General features: G+C 37.5%; 1 protein-coding gene across 5 annotated transcripts in view; it reads left to right on the top strand.

The window, feature by feature from the left end:
* Positions 1 to 15493, top strand: part of RABGAP1 (RAB GTPase activating protein 1) — a 215354-nt gene that overhangs the window by 97739 nt on the left and 102122 nt on the right. For 4 of the 5 annotated variants that reach the window (XM_069073725.1, XM_069073726.1, XM_069073727.1 and 1 more), the window contains exons 11-13: positions 809 to 983; positions 4361 to 4454; positions 8465 to 8615. In XM_069073725.1, the coding sequence (XP_068929826.1) occupies positions 809 to 983; positions 4361 to 4454; positions 8465 to 8615 (420 nt within the window). Of the gene's footprint in view, positions 1 to 808; positions 984 to 4360; positions 4455 to 8464; positions 8616 to 15493 lie in introns of those variants that run through there. The other variant, XM_069073729.1, reaches the window with a different exon arrangement.

The following is a 15493-nucleotide window of genomic DNA, read 5'->3' as shown; positions in this document are numbered from 1 at the left end:
TGTGTGTGTGTGTGTGTGTGTGTGTGTGTGTGTGTGTGTGTGTGTGTTAGTAACTTTAGCGTTTTATTTCACCACATGTTCCTTTGCATTTCCCAAAGCAGCTATTTCAAACCTCTTTCCTGAAGCTCCCTCCATGACCATCCCCCAGCTTCTGTTTTATTGAGAAAATAGAGGTTTTCCATCTTGAACTCTCAATTGTCATTTATCTTACATACCTTACAGCCATTTTATATCATGCACCATTCTCTTTTACTTTGCTCTGATAAAGACTTGGCTTTTCTTTTTTCCTAGGCCAAACCCTTGTTAACTGTACTAATGATTTCATCATTTCCTTTCTCCTTGGAAAGCTTGTTTCTTCAATCATTCCCATCCTCTAATCATCATATTCTTTTTATCTACTGGCTCTTCCCTGCTACCTACACACATACCCAGATTTCTCTTATCCCTAAAAAGTCTTCACTTAATCTTGTCCTCATATTCTTATTTCACAACCAAACTCCTATAAAAACTTTGTTTACCTTCTTGACCTCCAGTCTTTGCCTTTTATGTCCTTGATTCCCACTAACTACTCTCTCTCTCTCTAAGTTATATTTGCCTATCTTTGTACATGTTGTTTAACTAAGTGGAATGGAATGTAAGTTCCTTGAGGGCAGAGATTATTTTTTCATTTAGTTTTTCTTTTAGCTACAGAACCAACATAGTGCTTTGCATGTGGTAGATACTTAAATGCTTACTGAATTGAATGCTACAATTTAATCAAAAGCACAGATTAATGAATGGACCTAATTCATATAATTCTTTCCTAAAGATAAAACAGAAAGACAGAAAAAGTAACACTGACACTTTATATGAAGTTGTGTGCTTGGAGAGTGAATCAGAAAGAGAAAGGAGAAAAACTACAGCCAGTCCCTCCCTTCGCCTGCCACAGTCAGGGTCCCAGAGTTCAATGATACCTTCCCCTCCAGAAGATGATGAAGAGGAAGGTAAGATTTAAGCTAAACTTATATTACAGCTTCAATTGCTTGCAGTCATGGTATTATCTGGTATTATTTTCCAGTTGGAAGTGGAATTGGAAAAAATGGAAAAAAAAACTGAAAAAAAATCAAAACTTTTATGTGTTAGTTTATATACATACATATATATGCACATATATTCTACGGTCTTTTGGTTTGGTTTTTTTACAATTTTGAGTAAGTCCTAACAGCTCTCTACTGATGCCACTTCAATCCACTGAATAATACTTTAGCCCTTAAAGCATTTTGAAATGCAGAAGAATTTATTGTTGTTAGAAGGTTCAAGAAGATAAGTATCTCACAGAAACTTAACTCTAATTTAAAGTAACAAAGTATACAGTTGGGAATATAGTTCATTTTCCTGGTATAATAGTATTCAGGACTAAAAGAGATCATCCAATACAGGCCTCTTATTTTTAAAGATGAGAAAATTAAGGCCTGTAATATTAAGTTACTTGTCTAAGGCCATGAACTCTTAAGTAGTATAGGTGGAATTAGAACCTAGGCTTTCTTTCTCCACATTCAGTGCTTTTTTCCAGTCATAGAGTTTTAGAATTGAAAAGTATTAGAGTTGAAAAAGATAAGATTTGATTACATTTTGAATACGCTGATTTAAATAAAACTTTTTTTTTATTTTGAGCCTTAACCAGTTCATTTCCTATCAAATGCAAAATTAATATTGTCCTTGCCATATAATGAATGAAAGCTTAGAAATCACTTAAGACAGTAATGTCATTTAACAGATGAGGACTTAGAGGTCAAGAAGGATGAAATGATTTGCCCAGATCACATAGCCAGTGGACCAGGAGTATTGTCAGAATTATAGTATTCTCACATCTGTGCATTTACTACTACATCATATAGTCTTCTTCCATTTGCCTTCATTTATCTACTAGACTGGATGATTTTAAGGTCAAGGCCTTGGTCTTACTAATCGTTATTTTCCCCTCAGCACATAATGAAAGGTCTAAGAAATAGTTGTTGCTCAATAATTGTTTGTGAAAAAGCAAATCCTAAGGCTGTCTTCTCTGAGATAATATCATCTTGGTAATTGTGGCATATTCTTCATAATTATGGGCAAGGTTGACCATGCAGCAAATGTTCTAGGTGTCATGACTCCAGAGTTGGTAATCACTGCTCTAAGGTAAATTATGTCTATATAGTCATTAGACCTAGAAAAAAAATGACAATAAGAGTTCCTATAAAACCTATGCATTAAAACTATTAAAGGAAAGCAATTTTATATATTAAACACTATTTACGAATGGAAATTATTGTAAATAATCTTTATTATCATTTGTTGAATTCTTTAAATTCATCAAGATTTGCCTGGTTTCTGTGCGAACTTACTTAATATAGGTTTCCCTTCTCCATATAATAATTTCTACCAGTAGGAGAAAGCTCAGTAAATCTGAATTTTGCTGAGTCTGAAATAAAAGGGATTTCATAAGTTCTCAAGGGAGGATATGGCTTTCCTACCATTTTCTGTTTATATCTCTTTACAATAGAAATCATATCATAAGATCATAGATTTAAAACTGGAAGGGACCTTGGGAGCCATTTTGTCTGCTCCTCTCATTTTTTTAGCAGAAGAAACTGAGATCCAGAAAATTTAAATGGCATATACACTGAGTATATGACAGAGAGTAAATGACAAGGGTAAAATTTGAACCCAGATGCTCTGACTCCAAATTTAGTGCCAATATGTCCAGAATAATATTCATTATTTTTCATATCCAAACCCCTACCTTTTCTGAACTGTGCTATTTTTCTCAAGACCACTGCGATCTTTCTTGTGTCCTAGGTTCTCAACCTTGTCTTTTTTATCTTCCTCTCTTCACTCTCCCCTGACCCACATATCCAGTCAGTTGCGAGAATTTGTTGTCTCACCATTTGCAACATCACTCCCTTCTGACCCCTTCTCACTACTCACATAGCCACCTCCTGGATTCAGACTCGTTTTGCCTCTCATCTGAACAATTGTAGTAGCTTCCTAATTAGAACCTCTCCTTCAAATCTCTCCCTTCTCTAATCCTTCTTCCACACAACCTCTAAAATGATTTCCCTCAAGTGCATATCTGACCATATCATTCCCCTCATCAGTAAATTCCATTGGTTTCCCTATAGGATCAAATAAAAACTCCTATGTTTTGCTTTTAAAGTCCTTCACAGCCTGACCCTAACCTGTCTTTCTAGCCTTATTATATATTACTCCCCTTCCTGTACACTATCATCCAGCCACACTGTACTTCTTATAACTTTACAGTGACTTGTGACTTTGCTCCTCACATGACCTTCATCTCCCTGCCTTTCTACTGCTGTTGTTGCTTCCACCTCCTAGAATCCCCGGTTTCCTTCAAGGCTCAGATTAAGGACTACCTTTTCCATGAAACCTTTCTCAATCCCTCCATCTCTTAGTGTCTTTTCCCCAAAAATATCAAGCATTTATTTAGAATATGCCTATATACATACATGTTATCTTCTCCATTAGAATGTAAATCCATTGCAAGCAGGGTATCATCAGTACCAAGTGTAATGCCTGACATATAGTTAGTTTTTCATAACTACTTTTTATAATGATATCAGGAGAATAACATTTTGAAATAATAAAAATAACATGATAGTTAGCATTTATATGACACTCTAAAATTTGCAAATTACTTTACAAATATTAACTTATTTGAGCCTCAGAGCTGCTCTTTGAGGTAAGTGCTATTGTTTTCCTCATTTTACAGATAAGAGAACCAAGGCAAACAAAAGTTCAGAAGGACCCGATTTCAGATCTGGCTTCAGATACCTAATAGCTATGTGGCCCTATAAAATTAGGAGAATAATAACACCTATTCCATAGTGGTGTTGTGAGGATAAAATGAGATAATATTTATAAAGCACTTTGGAACCCTTAAAGCAGTATATTAATAATGCTTATCATCATTATTATATTGCATTGACTTACCTAACTTTAAATGTGACTATATACACATTATCATGAAGTTCATTAAAAGATATAATTTAGATATAGGATTTAACTCAGTACCATTTTGATCTTGTATTTTTACCTATTTAATAGAAGAAAATATTGGACTTTTTAACAGTAACTTCCCCATATATCTCATGTCTCTCCCACAACTCCACTCTCTCCCTCCAACCCCCTAATTGAGACTATTAAATGTATGTACACAGAGATGGTTTTTTACAAGGCCATAAGTCAGATTTATTGTAAATATTACTGTTCATCAAAGCACCTAAGTTTGCAATAAAAACAAGGCAGGTCTAAGTACCTAGCTCATTTTTCTACTTAATACAGTCCCTTTTGTCATACTATCTTTGTGTTCTGTTTGTTAAAGATAATGATGAGCCTCTCTTGAGTGGATCAGGGGATGTGTCCAAAGAATGTGCAGAGAAAATTCTTGAAACTTGGGGTGAACTGCTGTCAAGATGGTAAGTTTTATAATAATAACCTCCATTTTCTTCCAGAAATTCATTTGGTTTGCTGTGATATTTACCTTAGAGTAATTCAATCTTGAAAAGAATAATCAAGCCTAGTCAGAAGCAACTAGCTGTGGTGTAAAAACACAGGACCTCAGATCAGGAGATCTAAATTGAAATCTTATTTCTAATACTTCTCAGCTACATGACCTCAGACAGATCACTTGACCTCTGAGTCTCAGTTGCTTCATTAGCAAAGTAATGGGCCTGGACTGAATATCTTAGGGTTTTTCTGGCCCTAAAAAATTTATTAATCTTTTATTTCCTTTCAGCTAAGTTGATGAAAAGGGACAGAAAAGGTTCTGCTAGCAAGTTTAGGAAACACTGCCCTAGGCAGTCAGACTTACTTTAAAAGAATTATATTTCCTTCATCTCCCTCTTAATATTATCTTTTTTTTGCTTTTTTTTTCTGAAGGGGAAGGACAGGACAGTTGGGGTTATGTGACTTGCCCAAGGTCACGGGGTTATGTGACTTGCCCAAGGTCACGGCTAGTAAGTGTTAAGTGTCTGAGGCTGAATTTGAACTCAGGTCCTCCTGACTCTAAGACTGGTGCTCTATTCACTGCGCCACCTCGCTACTCCTCCCTCTTAATATTATGAGAAAGTCAGAAAGATGATATTATAACATATTTTTATCTAGTTACTTTTAGAAGATACGTATGTTTTGTAGAGGGAGAAGTAATTAGATTCTTCTTGATTGCCCTCTGTCTAGTTGTTAGACTTGTCACATAAGTGAACTGCCTCAGTGATGTGAGCAGGAGTTGTTGAGGGGGGAGGGGCTGGTGCCGAAGCCATAGGAAGGGGGTCATTTAATTGGCCCCCGTTGCCCCTCTATGGAGGGGCTCTAGCTTCAAGCATCTCACAGTCTTTCCTGAGAACCTTGTTCTGAGAAACTTCAACAAAAGTCATTAAGTAGGCACCTTCCTCTCCATCTTCCTTCTCTGCAACAGTATGATTCTAACTACAAGAGAGTATTATCTTTTAAAGTCCCAAAACAGGCCACAGTTCATCATCTTCTAGGCTATGCCTAGGCCAAACAGTGTTGCAAGAAAAAAACTTTTCCTTTTTAAGATCTCCAGAGAAACTAACTTTTTTCCAATGTTGTAAAAGACAACCCAAAGGCGGAATTTTGGGAGCTACAGGCATAGGGCCTGGAAGTCCCTTCCTCTATACAGGAAGGTTTGAGAGTAAGCCTCGAAAAACAAACCAAAAAACCCCACAAAAAGTTTTCCCCAGTTCCCTAGCGCCAAGAGAACTGAAAGAATATGGCTTACACTTCCAGATTGGGTGTCTGTCCTTATCTCCAGAAGCTGCACACATGTCCAGGAATGTTCTCCAAAATAACTGCACAGGACCAAGAATTTGAGGTCAGGCTGAGCACAAAACAGCCTCCTAGCTGTCTGACCTAATGAGAGCTGAGAGGTCAGCACACACACACACACACACACACACACACACACACACACACACACAGACACACACACACACAGACACACACACACACACACACACACACACACACACACACACACACACACCCCAAAAAAACAAAAACCCTGCACTTCCAAGGTACTTGGGAAAAAGAAAGGCTTACATCCCTTCCAGTCCCTGCTGGAGAAGAGCTTGAGATTAGCAGTGTTCCCAGTCAGGGAACCGTAAAAATGAAGAGGTTACCCATAAAGAGGGTTAGGGTTTCTCTGGTGTCCCTAAAATACTAACATGCTGGTTCCTGCCAAATGAATTTGACTCAAGCCTTCTGTCAGCCAAAGAAAAGTAAAGTTTATTAAATGTTCACTTGTATTGGACACAGAGTAAGCCTGTGTTCTCTCACAAACATGGAGACAAGATGGGGTGTTATATCCAGAAGGTTGAGAGAGGAATCTAGGGGTGGTCTAGGGGAGGAGTTTTGGGAGGGTCTTCAGGAGGAGTTAATGAGGTCAATGAGTGATTAAATGTGGGAGGGCACCTGGAGACTACAGACAATGGTGGGCTAGGCCAGTTCAAGGGTGGATTGATATTTTGATAGGCTCAAGGGTGGGAAGTCTTGTAACAGAGATTTGTGCCCAGCCACAATGTAAGGCTTATTGCCTCATGCAAATGCCTCATCAAATGAGACGATTTAATCAGAGTTCAAGGGGGGTTCCCAGAGCCTGTACCTCATCATCATCACCATAACATTCATTTGTTAAATGTCCCCATGTATATTTTGATTATCTGATTGGTTATTTGAAAATCATGGTTTTTAAATGCCATTTCCTGCTAAATGCTGGAAAATGACAAGAAAGAAGTTTATCTAGAGCCATGTTTATGTACTGAGTATTTCTTAAATCATGATATAAAGCCAATCACGAGCAGCTCTCCTGAGGATTGCTGCTGTGAATAGCTTTAAGGGTCTAATGGTTTAATATAGTGAACTCTATTTGTTCAGCAATAAACTAAAGCATAACATTCAAGAAACTAAAGCATAACATTGATAACAATGTAACATAGCAACTTATTACTAAGGTGGCCACATAATCTTAAACAAAACAAATCATTCAGTATATCTTATAGTCTTTTTTTTTTTGCTTTTTGGAGGGGGGAGGGCAGGGCAATTGGGGTCAAGTGACTTGCCCAAGGTCATATGGCTAGTAAGTGTTCATCTAGCTGCCCCTATAGTCATCTTTAAAGGGTAGAAAAAAATATGACCACCATCCACCCCTTGGTCACAGTACGTTACAATCTCTTCAGTTCCTACAGAGTATCAAGTATAGTCCTCTTTCATCTTGACTAGAGGCTGGCTTCTAGTCATCCTTAAGCAAATCATCTTTAAGGAGTAGCAGAAAGTACAAACGACATCGACCCCTACATCACAGTAAGTTCTCATCAGTCAGTACTTTCATCTGGACTCTTGACTAGAAGCTGGCTTCCAAACCCCATGGCTCCTTCTCCACAGGGCTGACTGCTCCCAGCTCTTGCCTGGATTCACACATAGGCTAAAACAGGTATCACATATCCCAGGTATCTACAGGTATCCCAGCTCTGCTCATGTATTATCTTCTCCTTCCTGTTCCTTTTTGCAGGCTCCTCCCACCATGGGCTCCCGTGTGATTACATTTAGTCTGTTAAGGGGCAGGGAAGATCTTCAAATTCCCTTAGGCCTATTGGGGCAATACAATGTATACTGTTTCCAATCAAAGGCAAGGGTCAGAGGTACTTGATTAGCTAAAACTCAATCCGGAAGAACAGCAAAAAATCCTGTTTTGCTTGCCATTACACTTGATCATCACATTAGATGTCTATGAAAACAGAGATTGAGACGGACTCATCAGCATTGTTAGAGTGCTTCAGGTTGGTGACTTCCAAGGATTTCATTGCTCTGTAGTTGTGTTCAAACTGAAATAAATACTTTTGTCTCTAGGTTGCCTTATGGATAGATGTTCTGTTATTATTTGGTCTTCTTATTCATAGTAAGATGTCATTATTGAAAGCTTGACTGTGGATACCTGCTTTGTATAGTGTTTAACTATATTCAAGAATTGTATAATTGTACTCAGAAAATCCTTTGTAAATTTTGTTTGGGTATTGAAGTAGTAACTTAAATGTTTGGCATCTAGGCATAGATTTAATTGTGTGTCAGATGGGGATAATGTGGATCAATACCATGTTAAACTTTTTGTCAGCTGAACTATATTGTTTCACTGGATTTTTAAATAATTTTAGTTTTGGCTTCTTGTTTGTAGAAGTATTTTTTGGTAACCTTTTATGTTTTATGCTAAATAGAATAACAAACTTCATAGAAATCGTTTAAAATTTTGTTTGGACAACTGTGGAATCTTGGCATGAATGACCTAATAAACAAATCTAAATTTTTACAGGAATACATTTTTTTTCTATACTTGTAACTTATTCTATGTTTCATTTTACCTATGTTCTTTTTTTGCACTTGAGTACCCAATAATGAGCCGTGGCTTCATTTTCAGGCATCTGAACCTGAGTGTGAGACCAAAGCAGTTATCATCCTTAGTAAGAAGTGGTGTCCCTGAGGCTCTTCGAGGAGAAGTATGGCAGCTTCTTGCAGGATGCCACAACAACGACCACCTGGTTGAGAAGTATCGACTCCTCATCACAAAGGTAAAGTGATTATATAAAACGCTTTATGTAGTTTTCTTTTTCCATTCATTTATGATGTAAAATATACCTGCAGTGTCATGTACGTTTTGCAGTGTAATAAAAGAAATTATTCAGTCCTCCTGTGTATCACTCTCTTCCCCCATCACCTACAACTATTGAAACTATTGAAAGAGGGGAGGGAACAGCATCAGTTTATAATAAAGGCCTTCTATCATCACGAATTGGCTTTTATTCTTTCACATCTTAATGATGTTGAGTCTTAGAGGCAATGATAGTCTCATGGAAAGAACATTGAATGGCAGGTCAGGAGACTTATGTTTGAATTCTGCCTTTGTCACGAATTAGCTTATATGATCTAGGGCAAAACACTTCTGTTATCCTCAGTTCCTTCATCCATATGTTGAGGCAATTGCAGTAAATTACCTGTAAGGGGACTTTTATACTATCTTAGAGAGATCATTTAGATGACAATACAATCATAAATTGAGAACGAGTTGTATAGCCAAAGAATGGTCAGCATGGCAGATCTCAGTGGAGTAGCCCAGAAAAATGTCCTTGGTTCTATGGTGTTTAACATTTTTATCAGTAACTTAAAGGTATAGATGATATGCTCCTCAAATTTTCAGTGACAGAAAGCTTGGAGAGATAGTAAACACACACAAGTTAGACCATTGGGATTAATCAAATAAGATGGAATTCTTCAGGGATAAATATAAAGGCTTTGCTCTTAGGTACAGAAAAATCAACTCAACAAATATAAGGTATGAGAGGCATAAATAAACCACAGTTCTATTAAAATCATCTGGGGGTTTAGTGTACTCCAAGTTTAGTAGGAGTCATCAGTGTACTATGATAGTCAAAAAACGAATGCAGTCTTGGGCTATATTAGGACAAGTATGGCTTCCTGGTATAGGGAAGTCATCATCTCACTGTACATGGCTTTTGTCAACCTCATTTGGAGCGTTACATTTAGTTCTGGGCGCCAGAGTGTCATAGAGACATATAAGATGGAGAATTAAGCTTCCGAGAGAAGGCAACTAGGATGGTAAAAGGCATTGAGTTCCAAGATATGTGAGTATTGCTTGAGAGAACTTGAACTGTTTGACCTCAAGAAAAGAAGCTTCGGAGGGAGAGGTGATAGTTGTGTTTAAGTAGTTGAAGAGTAGTCATGTGGAAGAGGGATTGGGCTTGTTCTGTTTGGCCCCAGAGGGCAGAACCGTGGGGGATGGGTAGAAATTGCAATGAAGTTAATTTAGACTTGATGTTGATAAAAACTTGCTATCAATTAAAGATGTTCAAAAGTAAAACAGCTTGCCTAGAGAGGTGGTAAGTGGCCTCTCCTTGAAAATCAAATCAAGAAATATTTATTTAAGTGCCCACTATATGTCAGTTACCATGCTAAGCACTAGGGATATATAAAAAGGCAGAAGCAATGCCAGTTTTCAAGGAGCACACAATGTGGTGGGGGAGATAACACATAAAGAACTATGTATAAACAAGACATGTACAGGATTTACTGGAGATAATCAGAGAGAGGCACCAGCAGAGGGGAGGTCAGGAAAGGCTTCTTACAAAAGGTGGGATTTTAATTGAGACTTGAAGGAAGCTAGGAAACAGAGATGAAGACAGAGAGGAATTCCAGGCATGTGAATTCACAACCACTGAAAACATGGAGCCTGGAGATGGATTAATGTATTTATTTATTGATTTGATTTATTTAAATCAAAAGAATGAAAAATAGAAGAGGACATGAAACATCTCAGAAAAACAACTGATCTGGAGAACATATTAAGGAGACACAATATAAGAATAGTTGGACTACCTGAAAGTTACAATAAAAAAAAAGAATCTTGATACAATATTACAATAAAGTATCAAGGACAAATGTCCTGAAGTTCTAGAGCAAGAATGCAAAGCAGAAATAGAAAAAATCCACCAATCACCACTTGAAAGAGATCCCAGGAGGAAAATTTACAGGACTGTCATAGCTGAGTTTCAAGGAGAAAATGTTACAAGCAACAAGAAAAAAAGCAATTTAAATATTGTGGAACTACAGTAAGGATTGCACAAGACCTAGCAGCTACTATGCTAAAGGACTATAGGTCTTGGAATACTGTATTTCAGAGAGTAAAAGAGCTGGAGTTAGAACCAAAGGTAACTTACTCAGCAAAGTAAGTACCGTCCTGAATGAAAAAGAAAAAAAGGACATTTAACAAACTGAAAGACTTTGGGAAAGAAAAAAAAATGAAGTAAAAAGTACACAATAGAGAACAAAAGAAAACTTAGAAGGAAGCAAAGAAAAGCTATGTAGCTTAGAAAATAACATTTAGTATTTATTATGTAGGTTTTATTGAAATGGAAATTTTTTGTTTTATATTGAATCCTCCCTTATGTTCTGCTGTATACATGGAATATTTTTTCTTTTTTCATTTCGTATTTAAGTTTAAAATGAATTAAAAATTTACCAAAAGAAAAAAGGATGAAGCAGTCTAAAAGTGGAATGGACTACTGTTGCAAGATTTTCTCTGCTTAAAGGTCTCCAAACCCTAAAATCCTATTAGTCTAATAAAGTAACTGCATAGAGATGAAATATAAGCTCTGGTGAATATTTTTACAATCAGAGTTAAAAATGCTTAATTAATGCTTCTGGCTACAACACTGGAGGCTGATGTTAGTGTCTATGAGTTCACAAGCAAATAAAAATGTTACCCAAAGCACTTACAAGCCTGGTAGAAAGCAAAAATCAAAGTTTTAACTTGCTATACTTTAGTAGTATTTTCCCTTCCAGTAGTTTTGGTAAATACAACAGTCGCAAGTCCTATTTATTTTGAATGGTAGGGGAATAGAATTTTTTGGTTAAGTGAATATGCTAGTTTCTGGGTGTAATGTAATGCCAAGGAAAGGCAACTTCCCAAGGTTCAGAATACCAGCATAGGTGCTCTCCATTTTATTCAGTGGCAAATTAAGAACAGAGAAGGTCAAAACATGACATCATTCAAAATACAGCATTTACTAAGTGTGATTAAATAATCTCCAAGTACTACCCCACCCCAGGACCTTCCAATCATTCAATCAATTATAAAGTCCCTGTTCTAAATACTACTCCACCCCTAGGCTGTACCTTCATTTAGTCCACCACAAAGTCCCTCTTCTCAAATGGAGATTAGTTTCCAAACATAAGTAAAGTACATTCATTTGCTCAACCATAGAACACAAAAAGGTCAAAAGTTCCCCACCCCTGGATCACAATTGAATCTACCCCAGAGTTACATCAAGTTTAAGCACAGCACTTAATATCCAAATGGAGGTCTTTTCTTCATCTTGACCGGAGGCAAGTTCTCATCAATCTTAGTTCCTGGGGAGACAAGGCTTAGCAAGGCCACAAGATACATTGCCAGTCTCTTCATTAATTCATCCTCTGTCTGTAGAACAGTCCTAGGACCCCTGAAAACATTAGCAAAACCCTCTCCCAGGATTTCTGTAAACATACAACAAGAAAATCCTTCTTCAGGGCTTCTGAACCAACACAAAGGTTCCCGGACCCCTGCAACAACAGCACTGTCCTTCACCAGTGGACAGTATTCACTCTGTCTGCAGGACAGTCTCCAGACCCCTGCAACAACAGCACTGTCCTTCACCAGTGGACAGTATTCACTCTCTGTCTGCAGGACAGTCTCAGGGCTTCTTAGCCAACAGCCAGGTTCCAGGACTTCTTCAACAGGACTGTCTTTCACCAGTGGACAAATCTGGCAAAACAACATCAAAACAGACAGACAAAGTACCAGCAAAACAGCCATGTCTCCTCAGTCCTTGGTAGCTCAGGGGGCAGGTCTCAAAAGTCCAGGGCAATTCAAAGTGTCCCCCAGCAATCCTTCTCAGTCTCTCTCTCTGCCTCTACGAGGTGCTGCTTCCAAAAAGTTCTACTGCCTCTCTCTTGTCTCTCCAAATCTACGTCACCAGCTCCTCCCAGTTCAGGACTTTCTTTTCACATCAACAAGTCCATCCCACAGGTGGGATTAACAAGCTCTGGGTTTTAACACAATCAATTTGAAAACCAAGCCAATACAGGGGAATCTTTAATTGCCATTACTATCACACTGGGTCACAGGATTTTGAACTGATACCTTTGTTAAGAGATCACCTAGTTCATTGAAAGCTACCATTCACAGATTTCCATTTTTCAATGAATTAGAATGGAAATAATTTAGATGATAATGCAGTCATAAATTGAAAACTAGTTGTTTAGCCAAACCCAAAGAATGGTCAGCAGAAATTTCCATTTCAAGAAAACCTATCTGGGACAGTTAGGTGGCACAGTGAATAGAGCACTGGCCCTGTAGTCAAGAAGACCTGAGTTCAAATCTGTTTCAGACACTTGACACACTTACTAGCTGTGTGACCTTGGGCAAGTCACTTAACCCCAATTGCCTTACTTCCCCCCCCTCCAAAAAACAAAAAAAGAAAACCTATATAATAAATACTGCATGTTGTAGCCCCTCCTGACCTTCCAGCCTCAGCCGTCTGTTTATTGGAGACCTCAAACTGGTTATCTCATAGATACCCCAAACTTAGTGTCCAAAACTGAACTTACTATGTTTTCCCCTAAGCCTTCCCCTCTTGCTAACTTCTCTGTCATTACTGAGGGCACTTCCATCCTCCCAATCACCCAGGCCCACAGCCTAAATATCATCTGTGACTCTTCTTTCTCACCTACACATATACAGACACATACACACACACACATGCACATATGCACAAACACGCACACATATCCAATCAGTTGCTAAGTTCTATCGATTTTACTTTTATAATATTGCTCACATATGTCCCCTTCTTTCCTCTGACATTACTACCATCTTATGAAGGACCTCATCACCTTATCCCTGGATATATTTACAATAGCCTTCTGGTTGATTGCTCTGCCTCAAGACTCTCCCCACTGCAGTCCAACTCATTTTCATAAAGTGCCAGTTGGATCATGTCACCATCCTATTCAATAAACTCCAGTGGGCTCCCATTACCTGCAGGATCAAATATAAAATCCTTTCTTTGGCTATTAAAGTCTTCAAAAACCTGGCCCCTTCCTGCCTTTCCACTTTCCTTACTCTCCTCTATATACTCTGCATTCCAGTGATGCTGGCCTCTTAGGTTTTCCTCAGACAGGAAACTCAATTTCCAGGCTCCATGTGTTTTCACTGACTGTCCCTCATGCCTGGAATTCTCTCCCTCATCTCTGCCTCCTGGCTTCAATTAAAACCCCACTTTTTGTAAGAAGGCTTTCTTAACCTCCCCTCTGCTAGTACCTCTCTGTGATTATCTCCAGTTATCTTGTACATGTCTTATTTGTACATAGTTGTTTATGTGTTGTCTGCCCCATTGGATTAGGAGATCCTCGAAAACAGGGATCACATTCTGCCTTTCTATGTTATCCCTAGTGCTTAGCATGGTCCCTGACATGCAATAAGTATTTAATAAATGCCTCTTCACTTGACTTGACCCTTAATTGTTAGAGAGTTTCTAATTATTTCGGCTTCTTCCTCAATTCTTAAAACGCCACAATTCTGCCAGTGATCTCTGGAAATCTGGGATTGTGTATGTGTGTGTGTGTGTGTGTGTGTACATATATATAAAAAGTCTGGAATCAGTGTGATATAGTAGAAAAAGCAGAGGATTTAGAATTAAAGGATTTAGCTATTGACCTCCATTTTAATCAGTGACTCTCATGAACAGTTGCTGCATTCCAAACACAATTTCCTGAACTTAAAAGAAGAAAAACTAGATCTGCCTCCATTTTTTTAACTTAATTCTGCTTGTGCTCTAGTACTCTTCACTGGGAAGGCAATAGGATATATATATACATATATATACACACATACATATATACATACACATACATATATATACATACATATATATATATTTGTGAATCTTTCTCTTCCCCTTCATTTCCTCCTTCTTCCTTACCTTTTTCCTATTAAATTTTATTTTTATTAAATCTAACTTACTCTGTATTGCAGTATTACAGTGTTTTAATAATTGTGACAGGTGATGAAGTAAAGAAATCAATGAACTTAGTATCATAAGACCTTAATTCATATACTGTATGACCACAGGCAAGTCATTTAGCCTCTTGAAGCTTCAGTTTCTTCACTTTAAAATGATGGGGTTGAATTATATGATCCCCATGATCCTTTCCAGCTTGAAAATAGATGATCTCCAAGAGTCTTTCTTGCTTGAAATTAGGTGTTCTTATGAAAAAAATAGCTATGATTAACAGACAGCCACTTTTGAATCAGAAAGTAAAACCGAAGGAAGTCTCAGAATTTTCATGATGTCATAGAAAAGAATTTATCATGAGATATGTATGTATGTATGCATGCACACATACATACACACACACACACACACAAGATGTTTACAATTCAGGTAAGGATTAAACTGAATGTCCTTCACAGTCTGTTCCACATCTGAGATTCTTTCATTCTAAAATGAAGAACCAAAGCTTGAAAGTGTTTTTTAGAGACATTTCCATATCTCTGAGACTTCTTAATGTGACTTTCTGAGTACATCTTTTTGTTTTAAGGAAAGGTAGGTTGTGTGTTATCTTCATTTTTTTAACCTGGTAGTAATATATTTTAAATTTTGTTTTTACATCATCTTCATTTTCAAATATATTTCTCTCACTTACCGAGAATAAAAACTTTTAAAGCAATTCAGCAAAAATCAACAAAACCATCAACCAAAACTGACTGTGTACAGTATCCACATATATATCCTCCTCTGCAAAGAAGGGAAGGAAGCATCAGCATTAATTTAAAGAAAAGCATATGTGGATTATTGTTGCTAAAACTCAGGCATCAATTTTTTTTTCCTACGTG

This window comes from Petaurus breviceps, unplaced genomic scaffold (genome assembly GCF_028583685.1).
Source record: "Petaurus breviceps papuanus isolate PSGF00001 unplaced genomic scaffold, PetGlider_PUasm1.0 90879, whole genome shotgun sequence".
Lineage (NCBI taxonomy): Eukaryota > Metazoa > Chordata > Mammalia > Diprotodontia > Petauridae > Petaurus > Petaurus breviceps.
Note: the sequence above shows the minus strand (reverse complement) of the source record. Positions and strands in the feature narration are given on the sequence as shown.